General features: G+C 37.9%; 1 protein-coding gene across 1 annotated transcript in view; it reads right to left on the minus strand.

The window, feature by feature from the left end:
• The window catches only part of LOC113964525, a 63,861-nt gene extending 37,871 nt beyond the window's left edge, over nucleotides 1–25,990 (minus strand). The window contains exons 1-11 of the mRNA XM_027676871.1: nucleotides 25,944–25,990; nucleotides 25,621–25,721; nucleotides 25,190–25,259; nucleotides 23,846–23,976; nucleotides 22,139–22,227; nucleotides 19,587–19,686; nucleotides 17,897–17,940; nucleotides 16,734–16,811; nucleotides 6,232–6,428; nucleotides 3,932–3,996; nucleotides 3,600–3,706 (exon numbers count right to left, since the gene is read on the minus strand). Of these exons, the coding sequence (XP_027532672.1) occupies nucleotides 3,600–3,706; nucleotides 3,932–3,996; nucleotides 6,232–6,428; nucleotides 16,734–16,811; nucleotides 17,897–17,940; nucleotides 19,587–19,686; nucleotides 22,139–22,227; nucleotides 23,846–23,976; nucleotides 25,190–25,259; nucleotides 25,621–25,656 (917 nt within the window). The 5' untranslated portion in view covers nucleotides 25,657–25,721; nucleotides 25,944–25,990. The remainder of the gene's footprint in view (nucleotides 1–3,599; nucleotides 3,707–3,931; nucleotides 3,997–6,231; nucleotides 6,429–16,733; nucleotides 16,812–17,896; nucleotides 17,941–19,586; nucleotides 19,687–22,138; nucleotides 22,228–23,845; nucleotides 23,977–25,189; nucleotides 25,260–25,620; nucleotides 25,722–25,943) is intronic.
• Nucleotides 25,991–25,996: the final 6 nt, after the last annotated feature.

Here is a 25,996-nt window from a genome sequence, read left to right on the forward strand (position 1 = left end):
TCAAGTGATTACTGACAAGGAAGTTATGCCTATGAATTTATCCCTGGGTTTCAAACTGAGCCTTTTGTTTATTCAAATTATTTGAAAGATGATAGGCAAAGACAAATAAATGTATTTCAGTTCTTAATGTTATCTTTGAAACAAAGACAGCTTCAAATGTTATTAGAATATATGCAATCTTCCTGGGTTTCACACTGCTAATTCAGTTTGTAACTCTGTTTCTACTATAAGGCATTATGAACTACCGATAAATACAAGACACAACCTTGTTACATCACAGGCACTGATGAAGGGGGGGGGGGGAAATCAAATGAAGGAGAACCACTTATTCAAGCCTAAAAGATGATTACTTGAAATTAATGAACATAAAACTCAAATGCCAAAAAGCAGATGTTTTTAAAGAGCATGTTTTTTCACCACTTGTGCCTTTCCAGTCTTACACTGCAATCTCTCAAACTCTTTTTATAAAACACATATTCCCACTACAAAGCACATTGTGTTGAGTGCCTAGTCTGTCCAATCACAATAAAGAGTATGAACATTATCTTTTTATACAGCATGAAAACACACATTGCTTTAAGAGAGGCAGGAATTAATACTGGGTTTTGACAAATACTAAATTTGGAATAAAGTGACTGCTTGCAACAACTCAGAAAAAACAGCCCAACTGTCAAGTACTAAAACCAAAAATGACTACAGTTTACAAAAAAAAAAATCATATGAAGACCAAAAGAAAAAAAAAAAAGACAAACCACAACACAAAAACCCCACAGTAAAAAAGGTTAGAAAAAGTTTTAAAGCATCCAACCATTAAAAACAGTCCAACTTATTAACATGTTGCAGACTGGAAAAATAAGTTACATTCTGAAGATCCTAAACTGGTTTCCTAAGAATCTTAGTCTGGCACCCTTCTAGATGGAAAAAAGATTTTATCACTTGAAACACTGGAACTATGTTAGGATGAGAAAAATAGTTTGCATTGGTGAAACATTTCAAAGACACTGCTAATATATAATTTTTGTCATAAATATTAGCATGGCACCTGAAAAAATGAAGCAATGTACAGGAGTTAAATACAAAATATAATTTTCTAATTGCTGTAAAGAGATGAAGGTGGTTCATGTACCACAAATGAGGCCACCTTTAATTTTGATGAGAAAAACGGAAAAGAGATAGATACCTCATTTAAGGTAACTAATTTGCAAACTGTGTCTGTAGTAAGTTATTTTAAATTATTTATCTACAAACATTACAGTCAGAGATATTACAGTCAGAGATATTACAGTTCAAAATACATTCTGTGGGTAATTTTTAGCCCTTTCATTTGTGTTGGTAATGAAACAGAGAATCACCAAAAATAAAAGGACACCAGAGACTACTCCAAAAAGACTTCTTCACACACGTATTGCCAAATCTCTCCTGCTTTCAATAATGAATAAATAAATAAAGGAGAAGCATGCAAAACAGAAATGAAAGAAGGTGTATTACAAGCTGCCAAAGCTGCTTAATATCTTCAGCTGACAATTAATTTGACCTGTATAAACGAAGCACATTAAAGTTGTGCATCTTCTGTACTTATTGCCATTAGACTACTGGGCAGAATTTAACAGACTGAAAGCTGACTAGAATATTCTCTTGAAACAGAGAGACCTGGACAGACTATAAATGGGCTAAGGACAACTGCATGATGTCCATTCAGTGAAGTGCCGGGTCGTGCACTCGGTCACAGCAACCCCACGCAGTGCTACAGGCTGGGGGGAAATTGGTTTGAGAGCTGTTCAGCAGAAAGGGACTTGGGGGTGCTGGCTGACAGCCAGCTGAGCATGAGCCAGCAGTGTGCCCAGGTGGCCAAGAAGACCAATGGCATCCTGGCTTGGATCTAGATGTGTAGGCAGCAGGACTAGGGAAGTGATCATCCCTCTATACTCGGCATGGTGAGGCTGCACCTCAAGTACCGTATTTAGTTCTGGGCCCCCCACTTTTAAAAATGATGTTGAAGTGCTGGAGAGTGTCCAGAGAAGGGCAACAAGGCTCATAGAAGGTCTAGAAAATATGTCTTATGAGGAACAGCTGAGGGAGCTGAGTTTGTTCAGCCTGGAGAAGAGGAGGCTCAGGGGGGACCTCATCACTCTCTACAACGACCCAAAAGGATGCTGTAGTGATGTGCACGTCAGTCACTTCTACTGCGACTGCAGTGAAAGGACAAGAGGAAATGGCCTAAAGCTGAGACACGGAGATTCAGATTAGATATCAGAAAAAGAATTTTCACTGTCGGAGTGATCAAATAGGTTGCCCAGGGAGGTGGTGGAGTCACCATCCCTCAAGGTGTTTAAGAGGTGTCTGGATCTGGCACTGAGCAATGTGGTTTAGTGGTTTAGGGGTTACAGCGATCATCCTGGGTTGATGGTTGGACTTGATGATCTTAAAGGTCTCTTCCAACCTAGATGAACAGGAATTGGTGAAAAGACTGAAGTCAACATTTCCTAAAGAGATATCACTGCTGGTAAAGCATTCTCTGAGAGGGAACCAAACAGCGTAATTCTTATTCTCTGTCTGGGCTGACATACACAAATCTTTTGAACATGCCACATAAACAATTCCACAAATTAAGCTGTTTAGGACTGTATTTGAGGTGGAGAATATATTTTTGTGTATTGTGATTTTTAACACACAGAACATGCCTACAGGCATGCCTCATGGGCTAGAGGCCACTTATCAAATTAGTTAACCAGCCTTCAACTACCTCACATCAGCTTTCTTCTGAGGATTACTCAGGAGATCACAGTAAACAGGCTGAATTAATTTTCTAGAGGTCGGAGAGGCAGCAGCATCACAAGCTGTTTCGATCAGGCAAAAGATTCACGTAGTCCAGTCTGAAATAATGTGCAAGAGCAAATATGAAAGGGAAAATACACCAATCTATTTTTTTTTTCTAAAATAATGACCTAGCTTCCAGAAAGGTTGCTTTTCAGAGGTTCTGGGTCCCTGAGTCTTTGTATTTAACACCTCCTGGAGGTTTTTTTCCATCATTTGATTTTCTCAGCAGCTCTTGGACACATACCCTTTTAGCATTTGCACAGTTTACACATCCCCTATCAGTCTGTTCTCATCTGTCATGTCTCTTGAGGAAGTCAGTTGATGACTCCTTCACCATAATGCTCCACACAGATACATGAGCAGTCACTATAAGTTCACAGTAAACCCTGTATTTCTGACTATTCTAGTGTAGTTGCTGCATGGGTCTATAAGAGGATGGCAGGAAGTTTTATATAAAAGGAAATTTATCTCATAATTAGAAAAACTGGGGCTATTGGAATAATTGCTCAGAGACTCTTGTGAGCATATGGAATTATAGTTAAGAGGAATCCCTCCTTGTCCAAATATACTGACATGAGTGCAGTTATATGTTGAAAGCAGGTTTCCTGAACAGGCTACTTAAATCTTGAAATGTCATCCAAACAGGAAGATTATAATCTTCAAGGGTTCTTACAAGGTTAGAACTGTGACATATGATGGCAACATTATTATTTTCATTATCTCTGAAAAAACAAAACAACCAAACCAAAAACCAGACCCCCTTCCAAGACTCAAATACTAACCTTTGCAGAATACTTTCTGCAGTGCGTTTTCCTTTTTGTACTGCCTTTGGACCTCCCACTGGACAGACAGCAGTAGCTCTGAAGCCATCAAGATATGTGGCATTTACCTAACAGTAAAGGGATTAGGAAATTACATGGCATTCAGTGCTGACATGCTATAAATGCTCTCGAGCAATTATTATCTATACAAATACACACTTATTAACATTATACAAATTAACAAGTTTTTATATATCAAATAAGGTTTGTCTTTTTTAACTTTTCTCCTCTTTCTTTTACTCTTGAGGCAGAGAAGATGAGGTTATGTCACACTCCACTGTATGAGGTAATACCTTATAAAATGTTGACGGAGGCGATCCTTTTGCTCCACAAACCTTCACTGCTCCACCATCAAAACCTATAGTGGTTAAAAATCAGTATTTAAGCTTCTTCAATATAACTTCAAAGACATTCTTTTGTGATACATATTAATCAAATGCTCTTAATTAAAAAGTAAATCGTTGATAGCTGTACTGCCACAGATGAGAGAACCTCTCACAAAACAGTCCTTCCTGCCTTAGAAAGAACAGTGAACTGGTGACTAAATTTATGACTTCCGTGAGCCTTTTAAAAGGGTGATTGAAATGTTTATTCACACACTTAAAAATACTTAACACAGAAAGCAGCCTTAGGACTTCAGACTCAATAGTTATTTCCAACTAATAGACAGTTATTGCACACACACACACAGAACATACAATTTACTGTAGCTGGCTGAAGCAGGCTGCAGTCCCTCATTTGGTAAAGAAACAAAACAAGGTGAGAAACCATGAGAGTTTATTTGCTGATAGCTTAGTAAATGAAGGGATAACTTAACTTTAGCTTTCTTGTCAATAACAGAAACTGAACAGTCTGAATATATGTTCCAGGGCAACTACCATGTTCAGTGTTAGGAGTATTAGTGCAACAAAAAAAAAAAAGAAGAAAACTGCTGTTTTGGCATCAGGTTCAAGCTTGAACTAGAGAAAATCAATAGGTGCAACTCCTTTAAAATCAGCAGTGCAGGATCAGCACCTCATGCCAGAGAATTATACTACAGTTCACCTGTACCTAACCTGTGCTAGCAAACATTCAAGAAGCAGTTCAAAGCTTTATACAAATACTCTGAAAAGACCAGATCAAAATATACGCAAAATGTGACTAGTACAAATTTTACACATCACTCAAATAAAATCATCACTCTGCAAGACTGACATGAGGTTAATTCAACTGTCTGAATACAGTCAGGGTGAAGAACTGGAAGAGTTTCATGTTTCAGGTAAAGGAGTAATACAAAGAAAAAAATCCCACAAAACAAATGCATAGCGTCCATCAACAAAAAGAACACAAAACCACCTCTCAGTTCAAATGCTGCAAGTAATGAAGCAGCATAATAAAACTGGCAACGTAAACAGTAAAAGTAGATAGCTTGCCTGTTTTTACTGGTGTACGTGTCAAAGCACTTCAAACTGAAATATTTAAGAAATCTGCCCATTTTCCATCTGTTATATTTCTAAGAGGGCTAACTGAAAGTTCATGTGAAAGTTCATTTTAAGTTCAAACATGTCATATCAGGTCATTTGCAAGCTAAAAGTTCATAGGAAGGTTAGAGTTTCTTTCTTAAAAAAAAAAAAAAAGAGACTAGGGGCTTAGAGTAGCAAGCTGGCCTTATCAGACTGCCATTTGGTTATGTTGCATGAGCAGAAGGTTCAGTGTATTGTTTTATGTACTTTTTATTATTAAAATATTTTTCATGTTACAGCATTTTCAGTTTTATCACAGTAAGTTTTTAATTTGAGATTTCAACTGTTCTAAGCTTTATAAAGACACTCGGCATACTGTCACAGATAAGTTCCATTAGAATGAAAAAGGATATAACACAGATGCAGTAAGAAAACAAACTTTAAATGACAGTCTTGCTCAAACTACAGATCTTCAAATCTGTTAAGCCTGGGGTTTTTTTGTTTGTTTTGCTTTTGAAGCTAAATCCTGAACATATATTATATCCATCTTTAGTCTACTGCTAAGTGTTTCCAGAATAGCAAATGGACTTTTTCAAACACAGATTTTCTGGTGGCAATCCTGCGCCTAAGCATGCTCCTACCACTTAAGATGATCCACCTAAATGTCTAAGAAAAACACCATTACCAAGTAGTGCTTTAAAAGACACAGCTTTCCATTGTTACTAACACTTAAAATGTCTTAAGTTAAAACATGTACACAACCTTCTTTTTTTTTTTTTTTCCTTTGAGAAAAGAAATTGAGCTGCAGTTTAAAAAATACTGAAATCATAGTGGAGCTGTGTCAGTGTTGTTCATACTGCATACACAGTTTAAGGACTTGGCAAGTGCAAGGCACGCATTAAAAAGTAAAACAAAAGGAGTACTGATCTAAGATATAAATTAGTCAGTCAGTAAGATAAATAAGAGTATGCTTAAAATTTCTAAAGGAATTTCTAAAAGAAGTCCTTGAAAAAAATCAGTTTAATACAGTATCACACTCTAAGGAACTGATTTAACAAAAAATATGCTGAGACAACATGGAAATTAAAGTAGCTGCTTTAGTTCGATAACACAATTAATTGACAGATCTCTTTACATGTAAGAGGACTAACCTGGAATTTCAGTGATCGAAACTTGGGAAAAGTCACATGTAACATCTGGTAAAAGATAGCGCTGAGGATTTCCCAATTCATATACCAACTGTTCAGCTACAGTGCCAAAAGAGATTAGTCCCCCTGTGTCTGGTGGTTTGGAAAGAATAAAGTCTCCTTCAGAGGAACATTCTACAATGGGAAAGCCTATGTTGTGCCTAGAACATGAAAAACATTAAGAAAATAACCTTATAAATACAAAGAAAAAGTGAAAAGAAAAATTATTAACACCACACCAGAATTTTATAGTAATGACCAATTAAAGAAAATTTATCAAGAATTAACAGATCTGGTTGTTTCTACAGAAACATACCTAAGAAAAAGCACTGGACAAACTGCTCAATTAAAATACTAAGAGGATGCAGTTTATTGTCTGGCAAAGAAACGCAGACATAAAAGCAGATACCAACAGCAAACATGGAAGTGAGGAGGGTAATGGAGAAGGACACTAATAGAAATGGTTTGAGTAAAATGAAGCTGAAAGAATTAGAGGACTATAATTAAAGACGTAAATTCAGAAGAAAAACAATGATTGCTAATTCTAGCCCTGTTTGGTTACTGCAGCACACGCAGCATGAAAGGGAAGACGTGTAAATATATCCTGCACTCTGGATTTGTTAAAAGGCGGTAAAAGCAGGAAGAACAAACCGTGCAGGAAGCCTCAGAGATGAAGGGAAGTAGAAAACAGGAATAATCACACATATTAAGGACAATTTCACATCAATGACACACAGAAAAGTTTTAATCAGAAAACAGAAAGATATATTACAGTTATGAACTTCAGCCCAGAACACAGAACTAATAGAAAATTATGAGGCATAGCAAAAACAAAAACAGTGAAGTTATAGACATGTTCATAAATTAAAATATTCCTCCCCCTCACATTCTCACAAGCGTTAATATACAAAAAGTAATTGAGTAACTCATAATTAAGAGGCACATGCTGGTCACTACAGCAGCAGGGCAGAATTTTCGGGATTATATGGATGAGATGCAGACATTTGCTCTTCTAGGTAAAAGGTTTTTATTTTATTTACAGAGAATTTGAGCAAAATTAAGAACTTAAAACTTTTCAGAAGTACCTGAGAATTAAAATAAGTGCTAATATTCTTCTAAAAAGGCTACCTGGCTAACCCTCTCACAGGAAGTCTGAAATTTGTACATGTGTCCCAGAATGAACACAAAAAGAGGAGTTAAGGAGATATAATCCCTTGCCAAAGTTAAACTGTTCTAAAAAGGTCCTAATAATGAAAGGTGGTGAAGTTCACCACACTCATTGAAGTCAGTGACCTTCAAGTCTCTCACATAAACTTAAAATCAGTCTATTCCCGAATTTAATTATTTGCTAGTGGTAACAATGTGCTGAACATACAACCAAATTCGTTATCAGCAAAGGTTACATGAACACAGTTTGTTTAACATAAATCCACAAAGTTTGGAAGAAAGTAAGTAAAGAAACCAGTGAACTCTTAAGGGACATTTGTAAAAGTTCATGGGAGTTTGAGCAGATTCCTTATCATTGGGAATATTCAAACATAACCCCATTATTTAAAAAAAAGGATTAAGATACAAGATCTGTTACCAGAGATCAGCAACTTTACGCTTATAGTGTACAAAACTTTAAAAGTATGGTAGCTGCTAAACACCTAGAAAAGCCCACATCAAATCAGTAAAGATTATACTTCAATTGACTGGTCTTTGAAATTATTTAAACCACCAAACAGATACAGGGAAACAAAAAAAAGCCCACCCTGGTGAACGCAAAGAATTGAAAGGAATCAACAATTTTTTTATACAAGTTATTCTAGTGGGGATTTTGAGAGGAAGAGGAGGGAGAAAACATGGTGGCAACGAGTATAACATACCACATTTTAAAGTGTAACACAGAAAAAACCAACACCCAAAAAAATCTCTCAATTCTTGATCTTGAACATTAATGTAGACTAACGTATGTAATTATCCCAATTTTGTAAGGAGACACATACAGGAAACATCATGATTTGTCCAGGGTAACAAAGCAGGATCAGTGACTGAACAAGACTAGAATTAAGATGCTTTTACCCTCTTGGTGCCATCCTTGTGTGTTTTGACCCTACTATCTATCTGGCCCGTTTGAAGTCAACAGCATCAGTTGTCTTGTGAGTAGGCTCCAAGCAGCTTATTCGAATCACCTACCCAAAAGATATCCCTTCCCTCAAGACAGATCACCCAGTGCAGTCTCACTGGACTGACAACCAGCATCCTTGCTGCAGCCCACTTGGATCTCAGTCATCATCACATGGAACTCTTGATACATTCCTGCACTTATGCCTGAGTGATCTTTGTTTCGAAGGTAGAACTAGACTATAGACACTCAACTTCCTACTCTGAACCACTGACTCTACTGACACTGGCTGAACTTCATTTTGGCCAAGCTCCACTCTCAAAAGATTCAAGCTGTTACAAAACAAACCCCAAATACGCTGTAGTGAGGCAAAGGGAGAAATTTCACCCTCTGAAACGGTTAAAATCTGGCAAATACTTAAGCCATTAAAAGAAGACCAAACATGGATGACAGCAGATAAACAGTATCGGTATAAACAACACTATTATTCAGGTCTCTCAGTATGCAAAAGGACAGACTCAGTTTTCTTGTTATCTTAAGACCACAAAAGACAGGATCTTTATGGTGGACTTTTTTATACTGCCACAGTAGCTGGAAGGAGCTCATACAGGTACTTTCTCAAACAGCTTCTAAATACATCTCAACGTCAGAGGCTATTTGCTATATGAAAACAGACACTCAGTTCTTAGGATTTGCAGCAAAGTCTTGATACAAAGCTTGTAAGAAAATTGTCTGGAGAAGACATTTTAACACACAAAAAAGCCCCCAGACAAAAACAAATACCACCCTTCAAAAATCCAAACCAAAACAAAAAAAAACCCACAAACAAACAAAAAACCCAAACACCAAACCCAAATCAAAGGGGAAAAATAAAAGTCTTAAAGTCTTCCTAGGAGAGGCATGATGACACAGGATACTAGCACATCCTAGCATGATCAGAATTTTTAGCTATATTTAAACCATTCTGAAATTTATGACCCAGAAAGGTCAGTGAAAAAAACACTACAATCAGTGACTTATTTGGTCATCTCTTTCATTGTTACTCTATTTCACAATGAAAGTATCAGGGAAGACTTTTTGTCTTTGCAAAGATAAACATGAGGGATGTTTCCTCCTTGGGGTACAACACTACCCAGTGACTTTTCTGAATGCTCAGTTAGTTGCAGAAGATGTGTGTTCTCCTAGGTCATGTCAGGTCTGAAATTTTTAACAATTCACAACACAGAGATGCAATGACTTGAGTAAGAAGCCCCTGGATTCTATCTGTATTGTAACTGGATGACTGGAAAAATACATATATCCAGTACTATCTCATAGCAGATGACAGTAATAATCCACATTAACATATGTATGCTTAAGAGAAAAATGTATTTTGTAAATTGCTAGAAGACATTACTTAAAATAATTTTCAGCATGGAAACAAACTGGTCTGTCACTCCTATGGCATGATTTGGTCAAGTGACAGCTACTTAAACCTGGCATTAAGAGCTCTCTAGCAGCAGTAGCTGCCTGAACCAGGTATTCTAGCACATACCACAGGTACTATGATCACATCATCACCTTGACCAGCACTTCCAGTGAAAGCAGTAACTCTTTGCCTGTTTCACTAGTAGGTTTTGCTGAATGACTACACACCATATGACATCTCCTCTGAAGGGAACATGCCAACTTTAGGCTGCCCATAACCCACAGCCAAGCTTTAATTTTGTAGTGTAGCAGGGGAGTTAAATCTCAGAACTATGAACCTCAGCAGCAACTACAGTCATGGCATCCAAAGCAGTAGAGTGTCTAAGTGACACCTTTCAATAATAAAAGAATTGTATCAGTTTAGTGACAAAATTCATATGCAGGACGAGGCAAAATCAAGCAGCGTAAACAATTCTGAAAGGGAACTACTAAAATGAATTCTAATTAAATTATGTGATTGTGTAATTAATAAAATGTAATACTAGAGATAAATATCAAGTAGTACTTTTAAAATATTTTGAGCAGTTCTTTCAACACAGAGTTAAAATACTGAAGTACTATACATCAGTTTGTGACAACTACCATTCTTTAATCCAAAAGGTCCATTTCAGGTTGCATGTTTGATATTTATCAATTAAATAAATTACACACATTAGTCAGCTACAGCACTGAATGAAACTAAGCTAGGATTAAACCTCAGAAAACCCCTTCAAACTGGGGCTAGATGGGCATTAACAGTTAAAGCAGGTTCTCACTGACACTGGCACAGGGGTACCTAAGTCACAAAACCGGTTTTACTACTGCAGAAACCTCATCAACCACCTACAGCTGCTGTCCTATTCTTACAGCAGTCAAGACTCTGAAACTGAGTCTCCTGTCAGTTCTCTGCCTGCCAATGACTTTGATTTTTTTCCATGTAAAATGCTAGGGTTTTTTCAGTTTTGGCTCAAAGAAACGTTACAGTGTATGGGCATGTAAGAGGTGATAATTTGAACTGCCTAAGCAGAGAGCCCCCCTCTCTCTACTCCAGGACAATTCACTATTCAACTCCGTGGAGCCATGAAGACAGCCTTCCTTCTTATTTTGCCATGCATCTTATGCCATTTGCATTACAACAAAAGGAAAATCCATGATCAGTACTTTGGGGAAAAACCTTGTTTGAGACAGATCATAAAGTGTCAAATCCCTCAAGTATCTCATTCTAGCCACTACTGCTAGACTGAGGAGATTAACAGCAACAGAAGATGGGACTGTTGGTGTAATGCATTTACTTGCAAGGGAAGTTACTGCAAGAAAAAAAAAAAAGCCACAGCAATGTATGTGACATGGGAGTGAACCAGAATCCAAGTAAGCTGTGGTATGAACTTCTAGCTTTACAACTGATGCAGTTTCCTGGGACGTGACTTAATGAATGTCATGCTGACAAGAGCTCTAAGCCAAGCTTCTCAACTGCCTGGGTATGCATTTTAACCACAATGCTATAAGGCAAAAAGGAGAAGCTCCTACCACTTCCAGCAGTGTTTTGACAAGAAGTTCAAAATTGGTAAAGCGTCAGGCAAGATCAGCACAAGCTTATGGGTAAAGGTATAAGCATCTCTTTACACGTAGGTAGCAAAATGTTTCCTAGCATGCAATTCTGCTTTAGGCAAAACTTACTGATTGCATCACTTATCTATGCTGACTAGGGCATTTCAGACTATGTATTGTATTTAAATACTTAATGGCCAGACAACTTCAGCCTAATCAGACCAGCTGCCTGTGTTTTCAGCTGTCTGGAATACGTGGTGGTATAGAGAAAAAAAGCATTCCACATTGCTGATTGGGACTCGCATGCTGGATTTTGTTCTAGTCCCAAATTAAAAAATCTGGATCCAGCCCTTAAGAGACTACAGCTATGGACTTACCCTTTTGGTCATTCCAGGCCAGAAGATTATGGAGTCTCAATCATTGTACACTCTTGGCTTAGGACAAAATGTCAGTGTTTATCATCTCCTCAAAATGATTACTCTACTGATCAGCATTAGTTTATTCTCTCCTGCATTTCAAAACAAAACAAAACAATGTACTAATCACCCACTGGCACTAAATAATAGTGAGAGACAGCAATGTCTGGGGATAAATGAAACTAAACAGAGTTGTGCATTATCAATATCATTTTGGCAATACAGTTCTTTCTGACACATTGCATGAATTCTTCCCTGGGATCACAGAATCACAGAATATACTGAGTTGGAAGGGACCCACAAGCATCTTCATTACCCTCCTCTGGATGATCTCTAATAGCTTAATATCCTTCTTATATTGCAGTGACCAAAAATGCACACAGAACTCAAGGTGAGGGTGCACTAGTGCTGAGCAGAGCAGGACAATCCCCTCCCTCGACCGGCTGGTGACGCTTTGCCTGATGGCCCCCAGGACATGGTTGGCCCTCCTGGCTGCCAGGGCACCGCTGACTCATGTTGAACTTGCCATCAACCAGGATCCCCAAGTCCCTTTCCATGGCACTGCTTTCCAGCATCTCATTTCCCCAGTCTGTCCATACAATCACAGTTGCCCCGTCCCAGGTGTAGAATCCGATACTCTCCCTTGCTGAACTTCATACAGCTGGTGACTGCCCAGTCCTCCCATTTGTCGAGGTCTCTCTGCAGGGCCTCCCTGCCTTCAAGGGGGTCAACAGCTCCTCCCTATTTTGTCCTGCATCCATGTCATTTATGAAGATGTTGAAGAGCACAGGGCCTGAGATGAAGCCCTGTGGAACCCCATTAGTAACAGGCCTGATGTCACCCCATTCACCATTACCCTCTGTGCTTGACCTGTGAGCCAACTGCTCATCCACCACAGGATGGTGGTTTATCCAGCTGTGCTGGACATTTTATCCAGAAGGATGCAGTGAGACTGTATTGAAAGTTTTACTGAAATCCAAAAAGATTACATCAACTGGCTTCCCTTGATCAGCTAGGTGGGTATTCTTGTCATAAAAGGAAATCAGGTTTGATAAGCAGGACTTTTCTCTTATGAAGCTGTGCTGGCTGTGACTGATGACAGCATTGTCTTTCAGGTGTTTTTCAACACCTCTCAGGATAATCTTCTCCATAACTTTACCAGGCACTGAAGTGAGACTGACAGACCTGCAGTTGCGCGCTAGACATTAAACAGGGAGCAGTGACACATTTTCACTTCTGCTGACCATCTGCTGACATAAATTACTACACAAATAACAGGAAAGGAATAAGTGCCTTTTTTGATAACACTTAATGCACATTAGACTTCTATAGACTGTAAACTAATGGTTTCTTGCACTGTCTCTGCTCATCATTCTCTGTCATCAGAGAATGCACACAAGAGGTGAGTCAAGCAGCCACCTCCTCACTGGGAAAGTAAACATCACCTATCACCTCTACCTGTCTGCCTGTTTTCATGAAAACTGGATAAAACCTTACAGCTTCAAGATTCCTGCCTTTAAGTCAAATGCATTAAGGAGATACACACAGCAAAATTAAAGAAAGTGCCTTAGGTCAATAGACAGAAATCAAGTAAATTTGGCTTCTATCAACTAAAGTAACTTGGAGAGTCGTGAGTTGGAACATGCACTTCACTTGTTTTACATTAAAAACTTACTTTACCGACACAACAAAGAAAATGAAATAGCAGCTTAGGTTTTAATAGTTAACCATTAAATGGCCACAATATACACACATGAATATTCCTTAAAGCACCCTTTTGCAGTGGAATTGAGTTCCCAGAAGTATCTACATCAAACATTTCAAGAAAATTAAAAATAAACAAACAAAACACCCACAGAAAACACCAAAAACCCCACCAACTAAAAACCTATGTAGTATGAATGAAGTGGGTCCAATCCAGTACCTCAATACGTAGCAAGACATGATAGCATACACATAGAATATAAGCTCTAACTTGCCTGGCTTTATTTAGATTAAAGTGCTCTTGTTTATTTGTTACTTATTTTGCATATGCATAAACAACACACAGGTAAGGTTTTTAAGACTGAAACGTGATAAATTCTTTGATTTTTTGTTTACAAGTCAGGAAAAAATCATGCCCGTCAGTCCTTCTTAGCAGTACACTTAAGCCCTCTTCAGCAGTTAAAGACAGAAGAGCCACATGGATTGGGGAGAAAAAAACAAACAAGCACAGTCAAAAAAATGACCCAAGCCCACCCTTTGCAGTAGGGTTGAGGAGGAGAGAGGCTGCCCTCCAGCGTTCAGTCACCAGAGAACAGTATGTGCATGGGACAGGTTTTCTGAAGCTCTAGTACAGGTCCAGGACATGCATGCAAGACCTGCATGGTGAACGGTCTTGGTTGCAGGAATATGTTTATGGCAGTGGGAAATCTGTATGTGAAAGGTACATTAACGACAAACACACAGATTTAATTTGGGTTCTTCCCCCTCCCATTTGCTAACTTTGTTCGGCTGGTTTGGATTTAACATTATGTATCAAAGACATTATGATTTATTGAGATCTAAATTATGTACATTGACTTTCAGGAGACTGCTAAAAATGTCGTTTTTCATAAATGAGGAAGAAATCCTTAATAGACATAGTCAAGTAACTTCTGTAAACTGTCAGAGTTCTGCTGACTTACTGGCAATATAATTAGTGTTGGTGGCAGCAGGTATTACATGTTTTAGTCATTATTGAGACTATAAGTTACCACATTATTGTATAATATTATGAATTAATTATGTGCATTCATTGAAAACAGATTCAGATTGCTTAAATAACAAAAATCCCAAGTCACCAAGTTTCTTTAACTTAAGGGGTCAACAGGTTACTACTAAACTATCAAATGGAAACCCCATTTTTCTGCAGCCCAAAAGCTTTCATAATATTTCCCCTTCATGCATTTGGGCCTAAATACAGTAAGCACTTATTTATTAGGAAACAAATTATTCATCAAACTAATTTCCTCCCCTCCTTCCTTCCTCCCATATCCTAAATGGATGTACTGGAACACAAGTCCACTTCAGTCAGTGAAGTGGATCTCCACTCTGCATCTCCAATCGTAAAATCAAAGCTCACATTATTTTGGTTTTGCTTAGTTTTAGGAGTTTATCGTATAGACTGATGTGTCACATGTTTTTAGTTCAAGAATTTCATCAATTAAATGTCTATGACTTTGAACTTGCAAACAAAACCATTATTTTTAAGGCACCATGATTAAACTTTTACCAGACTTAAACTGAAGGTAAATAACTAACTGTTATATTAGCACAAATAAAATCAGGTATGGTTCCAAAGTATTCACGCAGATCGATGGGGACAAGGTAGCAGAGCAGTATCAGGTGCTAAACTTCTATATTAATAGAGATTCAAGTCAGCACTAGTCAACTCTAAGCCACAGGTCTACTATGATTTTAGACACAGTTCTATGATTCTTACAGACATAGAAGTATAAGCTATGCATATCCATGTGTTATACTCATCTGTAAAATTAACTACTCACACTCCAGTAGCTCACAGCTTAATATACTCAAACTTCCTTTCTTTTTTTAAACCAGACTGATATTCCTCACAGAAAAATCCTAACGACCTATCAAACATTTTAATAAGAAAATTAGTATTCTGGTTTTTTACTTTCATTCTTTATAAAGCAAGGTCTTCTGGAGTCACAGGAGATTTTAAAAAGTTTCATGATATAGCATAATAAAATCGTTGGGAGATACATCAGGAGTAAGATTAGCAGTTATAAATTTCCAAATCAAATAAAGCATCTTGTTACTACAAACTGTCTCATCTGATTTCCCGTAAAACACAACAGTGAAAAGCGAGTGCAGTTTGTTCAGGGGTAGTATACTTCTAATAGGTGAGAAGAAATGTCTGATTCTGCTTCTTTCAATGCCATACATGCCTTCACCTTTAAATCAGCAGTGTTCAGGAACTCAGAAAAGCAGAACACATCTTTCAGGATCACACTCTGAATCAGCAGCAGTCACTACAAGGAAAAGAAAAAAGCCTGGCACCCTTAGGGCTCCTCAGATCGGAGGGCACAGTCCTGCTGCTTCATCCACCTGGACCAGAGTCAACTTGGGAACAGGAACATGCTGTATTAAAGCCACCTTTCTCTCCTGCATCTTCCCACTGCTCTTCAGCCCTGTCCTCCATCACATAAAGCAGCACTGCCTCTCTTGTGATACAGCACAGGACAAGATTCCTCCCTCTTATCCCAAGAAACACAGGAATAAACTGGAACCAGAACCACTTGTCCTATGCAAAAATGTATTTCCCAACTACTTTTAAACACAGGCTGATCAAAAGCAGGTTCCATCAGCAGGCAGAAGGACACATCTACATGAAAGTCTAATTCAATAGGTCTGAAGACAAGATACACGTAAGTTTTTGAAAGAACTGACCATTCAACACATCTGAATGGTGGTGATCAGGTTATAAAGCAGGACAGGACTATGGCATATATTCATCCCTACCAAAGCAAATTATATAAAACTTGTCACTGACCAGTAAGCAACTCTGACCTAACTAAAGACTAATATAACAGCATCCAAAATATCAATATGTCTTTTTCATTACAATCATACCTGACAGTCAACAATATATCTTTTCAAAAAGCAGATGACAACAAAGGAAATAGAAAAAAATTGTCTGAAATAGGAAAAAAAATAATCAAAGGGCTAATTTTTTTTTCAAAATCTGCTGAAGTTAACAAAAGAAAGACCCCTGTTGACCGAAAAGGAAAACTGCACTAGGAAGAACAGACCTTGTAGAAAAGTTGAGGCAGCAAAATATCAAGAGGCCCATATTGCCTCCCCCAAAAGAGTAAGGCAGAAACAGTTCTCACAGCACAGATATAAGTAGGAAGCCTCATCTTTGGTCCACTACAAACATGGATACTGATGTCAAGATTACCTACCAGTCTGGTACTGTGTGCCAATCAGTGAATATTCCACCTGTACACTGAGCACCACATTCAATGAGATGACCTGCAAGACTGGGATAATGGCATTCAAATAACTAAATATTCTGTAAAATCAAGTTTCACAAATCCAGCTTTAAAATATAATGGCATAAAGGAAATAAAGCTAAAGAACAGAACATGCTACTTTTCCCTCCATAAGCATCTAATGCAATCATAAATTACACATTAAACATAACAAGGGATTTTGAAAGGTGAATATAAGTAGTTGAAAGGACTAACCTTTACATGAAGAATTTTCCTGCAAAAAATAACCTAAAAGATTATCTAACACCTAAAAACAAATTTCCCTGGTCATTTCAAGAAGTCTTGATCTATATTCAGTATCTTAAATAGTCTGTGTGTAACTAAATATGCAAAGCTCATTTTTAAATCAAGAGATAAAAGATCTCACTTCTAATGTGAAGCACAGAATGTATTATGATTATGTATTACTATTTTCAAATTTTGATTGTGACATAAATACTCAACAGAATTACAGGGAAAAGCTTCATCTCTCTGTGGAGACAGAGTTTCTCTCCACATTTATTATTCTCAAGGATGTTCTAGCACACTAATATTGGTATTCTCAGGCTATCTAGGTAGCTTTTTTTTACGGATTTCAACTCAGATAGATGATGAAGAATGTTAAATTAGATGACAGAATTTTATCCTGTGCTTTCTGCATCAGATTCCTTACCCTAGGACTACAACTAGGGTTTGTAAATAGGAGTACTGACACTGAGCTTCTGCAAAACCATACAGGGACCTGCCACCATCCCAACTATCAACAGTGATTGCCCACCAGAAAAAGCTGGGAATCGCTGGTCTGTACTGTAAGATTTCATCTCTTGACACCAAATGAACAGGAAGTTAAGCTGTTATATAAAATCATTCAACCCTTTCCTCCTTTTGTTATTTTAAGTGGGTTCCAGAATGACGTTTCTATAAATTTCAATTCCAAGCAAGAATACTGAGTCTTAAAAAAGAACCCAAAACCTAACAAAAACATTAAATTAATTCAATGATAACACAAAACATCACTAAGTGCTGAAAAAGTTGGTATCTTGACATTGTGATATGAAATACAAATTTATCCAATTTCTTTTTATATCATTTACCTTCCTGCAGCTAGCAAGTCGTATTCATCCCTATTCCAGCCAAACTAGAAGAAAAATACAGGTATTTTAAATATATGAAAGTTTCATAGAGTACAGAAAACTGCACATAGCCCATTTGCTGCTTTCAGTAACAATGTATTGGATATATTTTTACTTAACTGTAGAAATCTAAATTGGCAGGTGTTGTATATGGATTTGAGTTCCTATACAGCATATTATCAAAAATGTCTGTTTTATTTCCTCTTACTGATACACACAAGAAAATACGAACTCTTAAAAGTCATACCCTCTTAAAAAAACCAGAAGTGCAACATCCGTGTTATTCAAAACCTGTACAACTCAGAGGTTTAAAGATCTAGTACTTATCTTGTGTCACAGAAACAAACCCCTATGTTCTTTTCAATTTTTGAAAATTGTCAGTTCCTGGAGTACTACTAGTCATCCTTAAAAACTAGAAGTATGCTTTCTGTTTAACTAGAAATTTCAACTAGAATGTTTTCCCGAAGTTCAGCCCAGTGCAAGCAATACAGTAAGTTTCTTATTTAGCCCTTTGCAGAAACCTCCCTAAAACCTTTCAATAAATTAGATGAGGTCTCTCTGGAGTAGATAATATAATAAAATAATGGCCAGTCCTCGCGAACGAAGATTTTGGGAAAGGTCTTTTACCTTTCCAGCCTGCGCAATGGATTTTTTAGGTGAGACACAGCGTGCGCTGAACTGAGCCCACCCTTTAATCCTAAGGTTCATCTGCTGGGGCCAAGCAAGTTTGGACAATGGCAGTGAGGTCCTCATAGGTTTGTTTAGAGTGACCTTCTCATAGATGGATGGCCTCACAGGGCTAACGGGTTCCATCTGCCCGGGGGACCAGGAATCGAACCTGGGTCGCAGCAGTGAGAGTGCCGCACCCTAACCACTAGGCCACCAGGGGTCCCAGGAGTAGATAATACACACTGACAGTTGTTATTTTCAGAATGTAAACAGCTAGGAATAAAACAACAAATCATAATGGCAATAATAAATAGGAAAATTTAATTCTAGATTAGGCAAGGTTTGACATGCATGAAGAGTATGTTGTTTTAGAAAGCATATTTGTAATTAGACACTAACACATAGCCTCATATTTTTTTTAAATATGCACCAAAAGGAAGTTTCCATATTTCAATGTGTGATCATTCACAAAAATTCATGAAAACCTATTCAAAATACTTCAAAAAACTACACATCTCGCTGGTATCATTTGTTGAATTTCAAGGAGCTCAAGAAACGCTGCATTGAACCTGACTACTTAAAACAAAACCAGTGTTTTAGACCTCTCATGTGCTCCCCTCCAACCCAAAATGAACTCTATTATCGACACCTTGTGATAAAGAAAAATATATTTGTTTCTTAATCTTGAACACCAAATGTTAAAGAAGGGGGGGGAAAGAGTGAAATACTGTTGAAACAGGGTAAGATTTCCTTAACTGAAATGTTTTCCAGCCTTACGGTATACAAGTTAAAAATATCCCTGCTATATTTTTAGGAGAAGTGAAAGCTAGCATCTTTTCATGCACCTAAGAAAAAAATACAGACACCCATAACTTTTAATTTAGTATCTACATTTTCATAAGGAACAAAAATTGACTAACAATGACTGCTGAATATTCATTCACCTGTATTAATTATCACATGGAAATTAACTTGTACTTACAGAATGAATGAGTGGTCCTAATACAATCCCACTGTCAACACATCTACCCGTCACAACAATATCAGCTCCAAGGTCTAAAGCCCTGCTGATTGGTCTTGCACTAAAGATGACAAAACACAACAGTAAGTACTTTGACATTTTAAAGCATTTCCTGCCACATGCAGGTTAAAAATCACTTTAAAATCCCCTAAGAAGTCAATAAAATCAACTTTAACAACAAATTTGTCATTGTGTATATACAACAAGACTATTTTAAAGAGTAGTCATGAGAACACTACAAAATTCAGGTACCCAAATAACATAACTGAAACACTTGTCTTGATGCTTATAAAAACTATCTTAAAGAAAGTGCATAGAGGGACGCTTCTGTTATCAATTACAGAAAACAGCGCTTATCAGAGATTCATTACTCATTTCATTTGTAGATGAGCGTAAAAAGATGAATATTCTTTACAGAGAAAGCTTGGTGACTTTGCCCTCCAACTTTAAACCTTTCAGGTCAATTTACCTAAGTGCTTCTAGAACTTGCAATATCGTTTAACTTCAAGAGCACTGTGCTGTCATTATTTTTGAAGAAATTCTGGCAATAGATTTTCCAGATTGATCAGGTAAGAGTCATCCCACTCAAAATTAGTCAGGCTTAAAAATATTCATCCAGGCGAACTACTCAAGTTTATACACCTCAGTGAGCAAGCCTTGACCAGACTGCACAGCTCCTGGCTTCTGAACCCATGCTATCTGCTGGATCCTTCTATTCTTCATGAAATAGGCAGCTTAAAAAAATAAAGCAACCCACGTGTGCCTTGAAGAACAAAGCCAAGAGATTTTTTTCTACAGTTTCTATAGATTTAGCCTTGATTTTGTCAAGGGATAGAGATAAGTTAGAAGACACCAAAGTTCTCTAAGTGATGTAAACATAAAATGTACTAACTATGTACTTCCCCCGCCCCCACCAATGCTACATAAACCAAAGGATACTAGCTAGAATGACAAGCAAATATAAAGCATACAGAAACAATTCACATCTTTGGGCACAGTGTTAACTAACAGGTAAAAAGGAAAAATGGGGTTTCTGCACACATACAGGACACTTACAGACAAACTCTATAACTGCGTTTAAAAAGCAGTAAAAGCCATTTGGCTTATACTGTCAAAAATATAACTCAGTTCACAGAATTCCTAACAGCGTAAATGAAAAGGGACAGAAGAAACACTTCAGAACCAATAAGCAAATGAAAATTTTTCTGCTGGAGTTTACACACTTGAAACAAGAATCAAAGTGTAAACATCATCAAATTTAGAGAATTAACAGTGCACCATCTACAGAAATTACAGATTTCATCCAATGCACTCTCATGTTGACTTGTTTTAGAAGCATAGATAAACTTATTATTTGCTTTATGAATAAACATCCACTGCTGATGGTGTCAAAGAAAAATGTAATTTAGGAAACCACTAATTTAGGAGGCTGGTAATAGCTTTACATTGCAACGCAACTGAGATTAAGTCGTCCGTAAAGAAACACCACTTTTATTAGAAAACCAAAAGAGAGAGTCTGCTGTTCTGTTGAGGAAGCAGAGACAGAGGTAACAGCTTTTTTAAATCCAGCAACAACAGAAAACATAAAAGATTAATTTAAAAAGACTAATTGTTAAAAGGTTCTTATTTTACAGAGGAAAAACACGTTAGGCACAGCCATACACTGCTATCTGTCAATGATGCATTTTAGAAAGTGCAATGATAACGACAAAAGAGACAGCACACCAGTTTTTACATAAAGATTAATACAAAAGAGGGGGGACTGTGCACAGTTTAGAAAAACACCAAGTATAAATATGGAAGGGATGATATTTATGACTAACATGGAGGACAGAAAAGCAAAAACAAGGACCATAGGGATTATCAGCTGTAAGAGATGCACTTGACCATTGCCCCACTTTTCAGTCTTTTCCCTTTGATAGATCTGATTGATTCATCTAAAGTTGATGGTGACAATAAAAGTGCAACTGTTCACAAAGAGGTAGCCAGAACACCTGCTTTTCCAGATATATGGAAAGCCTTTAATATCATGAAGGAGGCAGGGGAGATCTTTCAAAACAGTGACCATCCTGAAAAGCCAGTTTCCAAAACTTCAACAGTGCACAGCCTGACACACACTAACAGAACCGCCTACAGCACTCCAAGTATGTCCCAGTACTTGAAATCCTCAGTTGCACTTCTCTAGTGATAACATCGTAAAATACTCCATGCTGCAACAGAATACACAGCACATGAAAAAGCATTTTTGTGATTGTTATAATTCAACTAAAACTGTTCTGGCTTGAACTAAAACCTGAGCATTCACAGATGATGCAGTGCTAAAGAGTTGTAACTTGCAAGGTTGTAAATTAAAATTTATTTACAAGTTACAATTTTTTTTTCTGGTTGCTTGAATAATTCAAAGGTGAACCACATACACTAGTTAGTTCTAATTGCAAAGCAAAACAAATTCATGTACTCAATTAGTTAAAATTATTTGTCCATAATAAATAAAACCTGCTAAAATAACTCACCCAAGATATACATTCATGCTGTGAATATTCTCTGGAAATGGTTTGCCACTCTCTAAATCGGTGATACCAGCTCCTTTTAAGTTCTCTTTCTGTTAGAAAAAAAACAGAACACCAAATCTATGAGTATTTTGAAGTTTCTACTGTAAGCCTTTTATTAGTATCAAACAACAGATCCACTCCATAGCAACTCCAAGCAAAGTATAATTATTCAAATTACCAACAATACAAATCAGTTGAATGGCTAAAAGCCTTAGACACACTTTTAACCATAACTTTTCCAGCATGCAGAAAACTAAGTCAGTCTTTGAAGTATGCTAGTTCATTCACAGATGATCAACTACAATGAACTGGCATATTTTCTAGGCTTTTAAACTGTCTTTAATTGCTGTAGGATTTAATAAATCAACTCCTGCAAGCAGAAATGTGTCTGCCACACCTGGAAAGTGTCATGGCCAGAGAACAAGGCTGATCCTGCAGCTTCTCATGATACTTAGAATAGGTTGTGTTTTCAGAAAAGTAGGGGGGGGTTTGACCATGCATTATTAGGCAGCTTGGCAGTCCAGTGGATGGAGGGAATATTGACTGCATAGACACAATGTCTAATACTAGTTTACAGGTGGGATCTGCAGTGTCAAAAAAAAAAAAACACTTCCACTCTGAATTAATTTGGTGTTCTATGTTAACGACTTAAATCCTCCAAACCACAAATAACATTACCTAGTATAATTTAGCATATTTGGTATCAACAGTAAAAGTTGCCTGTAGTCAGTAAAAGTTGTCTCTTTTTTGTTCCTGTAAGCTATGTGCTGACAACAGCATAGAAAATAATGCATTTCAGATCAGACATGTTCATAACAAGCTCAAATAATGACCACTTCACTGTTGTACCAGTAATGAAATTGTGGAGACCAGACAGTAATTTTAGTAGGGCAGAAGTTTCTTAAAAGGAAGTCCAAACACCGCACGTAATTTGCAAATAAGGAATCTTACTTGACCATCTTCCACATTCAATAGCATGCAAGGAGTAACAGATCCTAAGCAGATAAATAATTTTTCAAGTTACAGGCAGAGATTTAACCATAGTACAAACCTCTCCCCTCTTAACCACTATCAAGGTATAAACCGTTTTCCCAGTACCTTTTCAGGTAAGACCAACATTTTTTCGGAGACTTCATAAATAAAGTGTAACTCTTTAAGTCAAAAAGTCTCGTATGTTTCATCTTTCAATTTAATTTTTTTAAAAATATTTAAACGTCAATCTTCCCACTTAACATCACCCTAATAGCTGTAAACTAATTACTAAAAAACAGAAAATCAGCTACCTGTACACAAAGGAACATCAGGAAATCCATGTAAATTACTAAAGAGAAGCTAGAAGGGATATATTTGAAGGCATGGTAACAACACCATATTTAGAAGATTTAACATGCAGGATTAGTTAATTTAGATAGAAGCAATAAGTAACAGCACCTACTAGCTTCTCCTGAAGATCAGGCAGACCTTACATCATATTCACAGTTTGCTTCAAAAATCTAAATAGCAGATCCACAAGCAGATCCACCCCCATCCCATACCAAACATAAGATGTGACAAGAATTGTTTTCATGCATTAAAAAAAGAAAATTAAGGAACAACTTCTAGATACACAAAATAAGTTCCCATCCTATATAGACTATTGCTACTAAGGCTTAAGACAAAGCAGAATACCTCACTCATTAGATCATCTCCAGCAACAACAGCTATTTTCAAATCAACATCTGCTTTCTTTGCCACATCCTGAAGGGCAGCTGCACAAGCAAGTGGATTAATTCCACCAGCATTACTGATGACACGAACACCTTATATTAAAAAAAAAAATAAGGTAAATTCCAAAGGCAGCATCAACAATCACTTATATTTTTAAAAACCTTAAGTGTGCTGAAACATAAGCAAGGTATCATCTTGTAAGGTGGCAGATATCTAATCAAGTAAAATACTAAAATCACATTAAGATATGAACCCCATTTAACCTGTCAAAGGATCACAAAAAGCCAATACAAAATTGTTTACAGAAAAATAATTATTATAGATATTTCTCATCTTTCCTTTATATGCATGGAAGGAGAAAAATGACCAAAAAGACACATACTGAAGCAGACAGATAGTATAAAAAAAATCTCCTATAGGAACAGTATTGGACACCAGTCATTCAAACATCCATGCTCCGCCAACAACTGCATTTTAGTAGAAATGTGCATCTAACTAAAAATTCTGTACTGTTTGCAAGGCATTAGGTTCTCAGAAGTAACTCCCTTTCTCCTCTGAAACTCAGAAAGCTGTGAAGATGTACTAATGTAAACAAGTAAAAAAGTAATCAGAAAAGTGGTACTGTAGAACTATATGGGAACACTAAAAAACTTTTAAATTACACTGAAAACGTCTAGATCTCATGCTTTAACAAAGATCTGTAAAGCAATCTTCAATTCACAAACTAAAGCCACAGTAAGAAATTCATGGAAATATATGTATGTATTTATAATGATAACAAACATTTTAAATTAGCCCAATTTAAACTTCACCATCAGACCTGTAACTCAAATCTATTACCACGTGATTTTTCATAGTTATCTTAGAATGGTTTGGGTTGGAAGGGACCTTAAAGATCATCTAGTTTAAGCCCCCCTGCCATAGGCAGGGACACCTTCCACTAGACCAGGTTGCTCAGAGCCCCATCCAACCTGGCCTTCAACACTTCCAGGGATAGGGCATCCACAACTTCTCTGGGCAACCTGTTCCAGTGCCTCTCCACATGGTAAAGAATTTCTTCTTAATATAGAATCTAAATCTACCCTTCCTTCAGCTTAAGGACATCCCTCCTTGTTCTATCACTACATGGCCTTGTAAAAACTCCCTCTCCAACTCTCCTGTGGTACCCTTCAGGCTCTGGAAGGCCGCTATAATGTCTTCCCAGAGCCTTCTCTTCTCCTGGCTGAACAGCCCCAACTGTCTCAGCCTGTCTTCATAAGCAGGTGAAGTTAATTAACATACAAACTCATACAAACAATAGCATACCTTTCCTGTGAATATCTTTTAGATACGGAGCCATGGCACTGGTGACAAAATCCAGAGTGTAACCTAAAACCTGAAATAATTAAGAGCTATAACCATCTCTTAGGGGTAGGTCAACCCAATCCCTTTCCTTGTTTAACAGGGAAAACAGGGAAGAACAATCACCTCTCAAAATGCTCAGACAATACGAGCATTAAGCCATGTCACATAATACCATAAAATGACATGACTTTTACTATATGAAACCGAGTAGATGAAAATAAATATATACACACAAGTAAGAAGTATATGAAAGGAATCGTATCGCCGTAACCAGACATGTCTTAAGCAGACTGTGGGTGCGAGTTGGGCTGAAGAGAGAGGTCGGGAAGTACCGGAGCGCGCCCGCCCCAGCCAAGCCCGGCACGCTGCGGCTGGGCACCGACTCTACTTACGGGAGACCGGGCCCTGGCGGCCGTCAGCAGCGACATGGTGATCTCGGACAGGTAATCGAAGACGAGGAAATCCAGCTTCCCTCCGTACAGCAGCTGCGGCACTGTCGGGCAAGGCAGAGCGGGTCGTCAGCACCGCGGCACCCCCGGCGCGCCCCGCCCGCCCCGGCCCGGCGCTTACGCAACGGGGCTGTTTGTGCCGCCCGCAGCCAGCGCCGCCCGCCCGCCCCGCGGCCCCGCCAGCCCCCGAGCCCGGCCACAGCCCCCGCCGGCTCTTCCCGCAGCCCCCCGGGTAGCCGCTGCCGCCGGCGGCCCCGCCGCCCCACCTGCGGCCGCCGTGTCGCCCCAGAAGCCCGAGGCGCAGCCGATGCGCACGGCG

Source organism: Neopelma chrysocephalum, unplaced genomic scaffold, assembly GCF_003984885.1.
Source record: "Neopelma chrysocephalum unplaced genomic scaffold, ASM398488v2 Primary Assembly neopelma1_42b, whole genome shotgun sequence".
Taxonomy (NCBI): domain Eukaryota; kingdom Metazoa; phylum Chordata; class Aves; order Passeriformes; family Pipridae; genus Neopelma; species Neopelma chrysocephalum.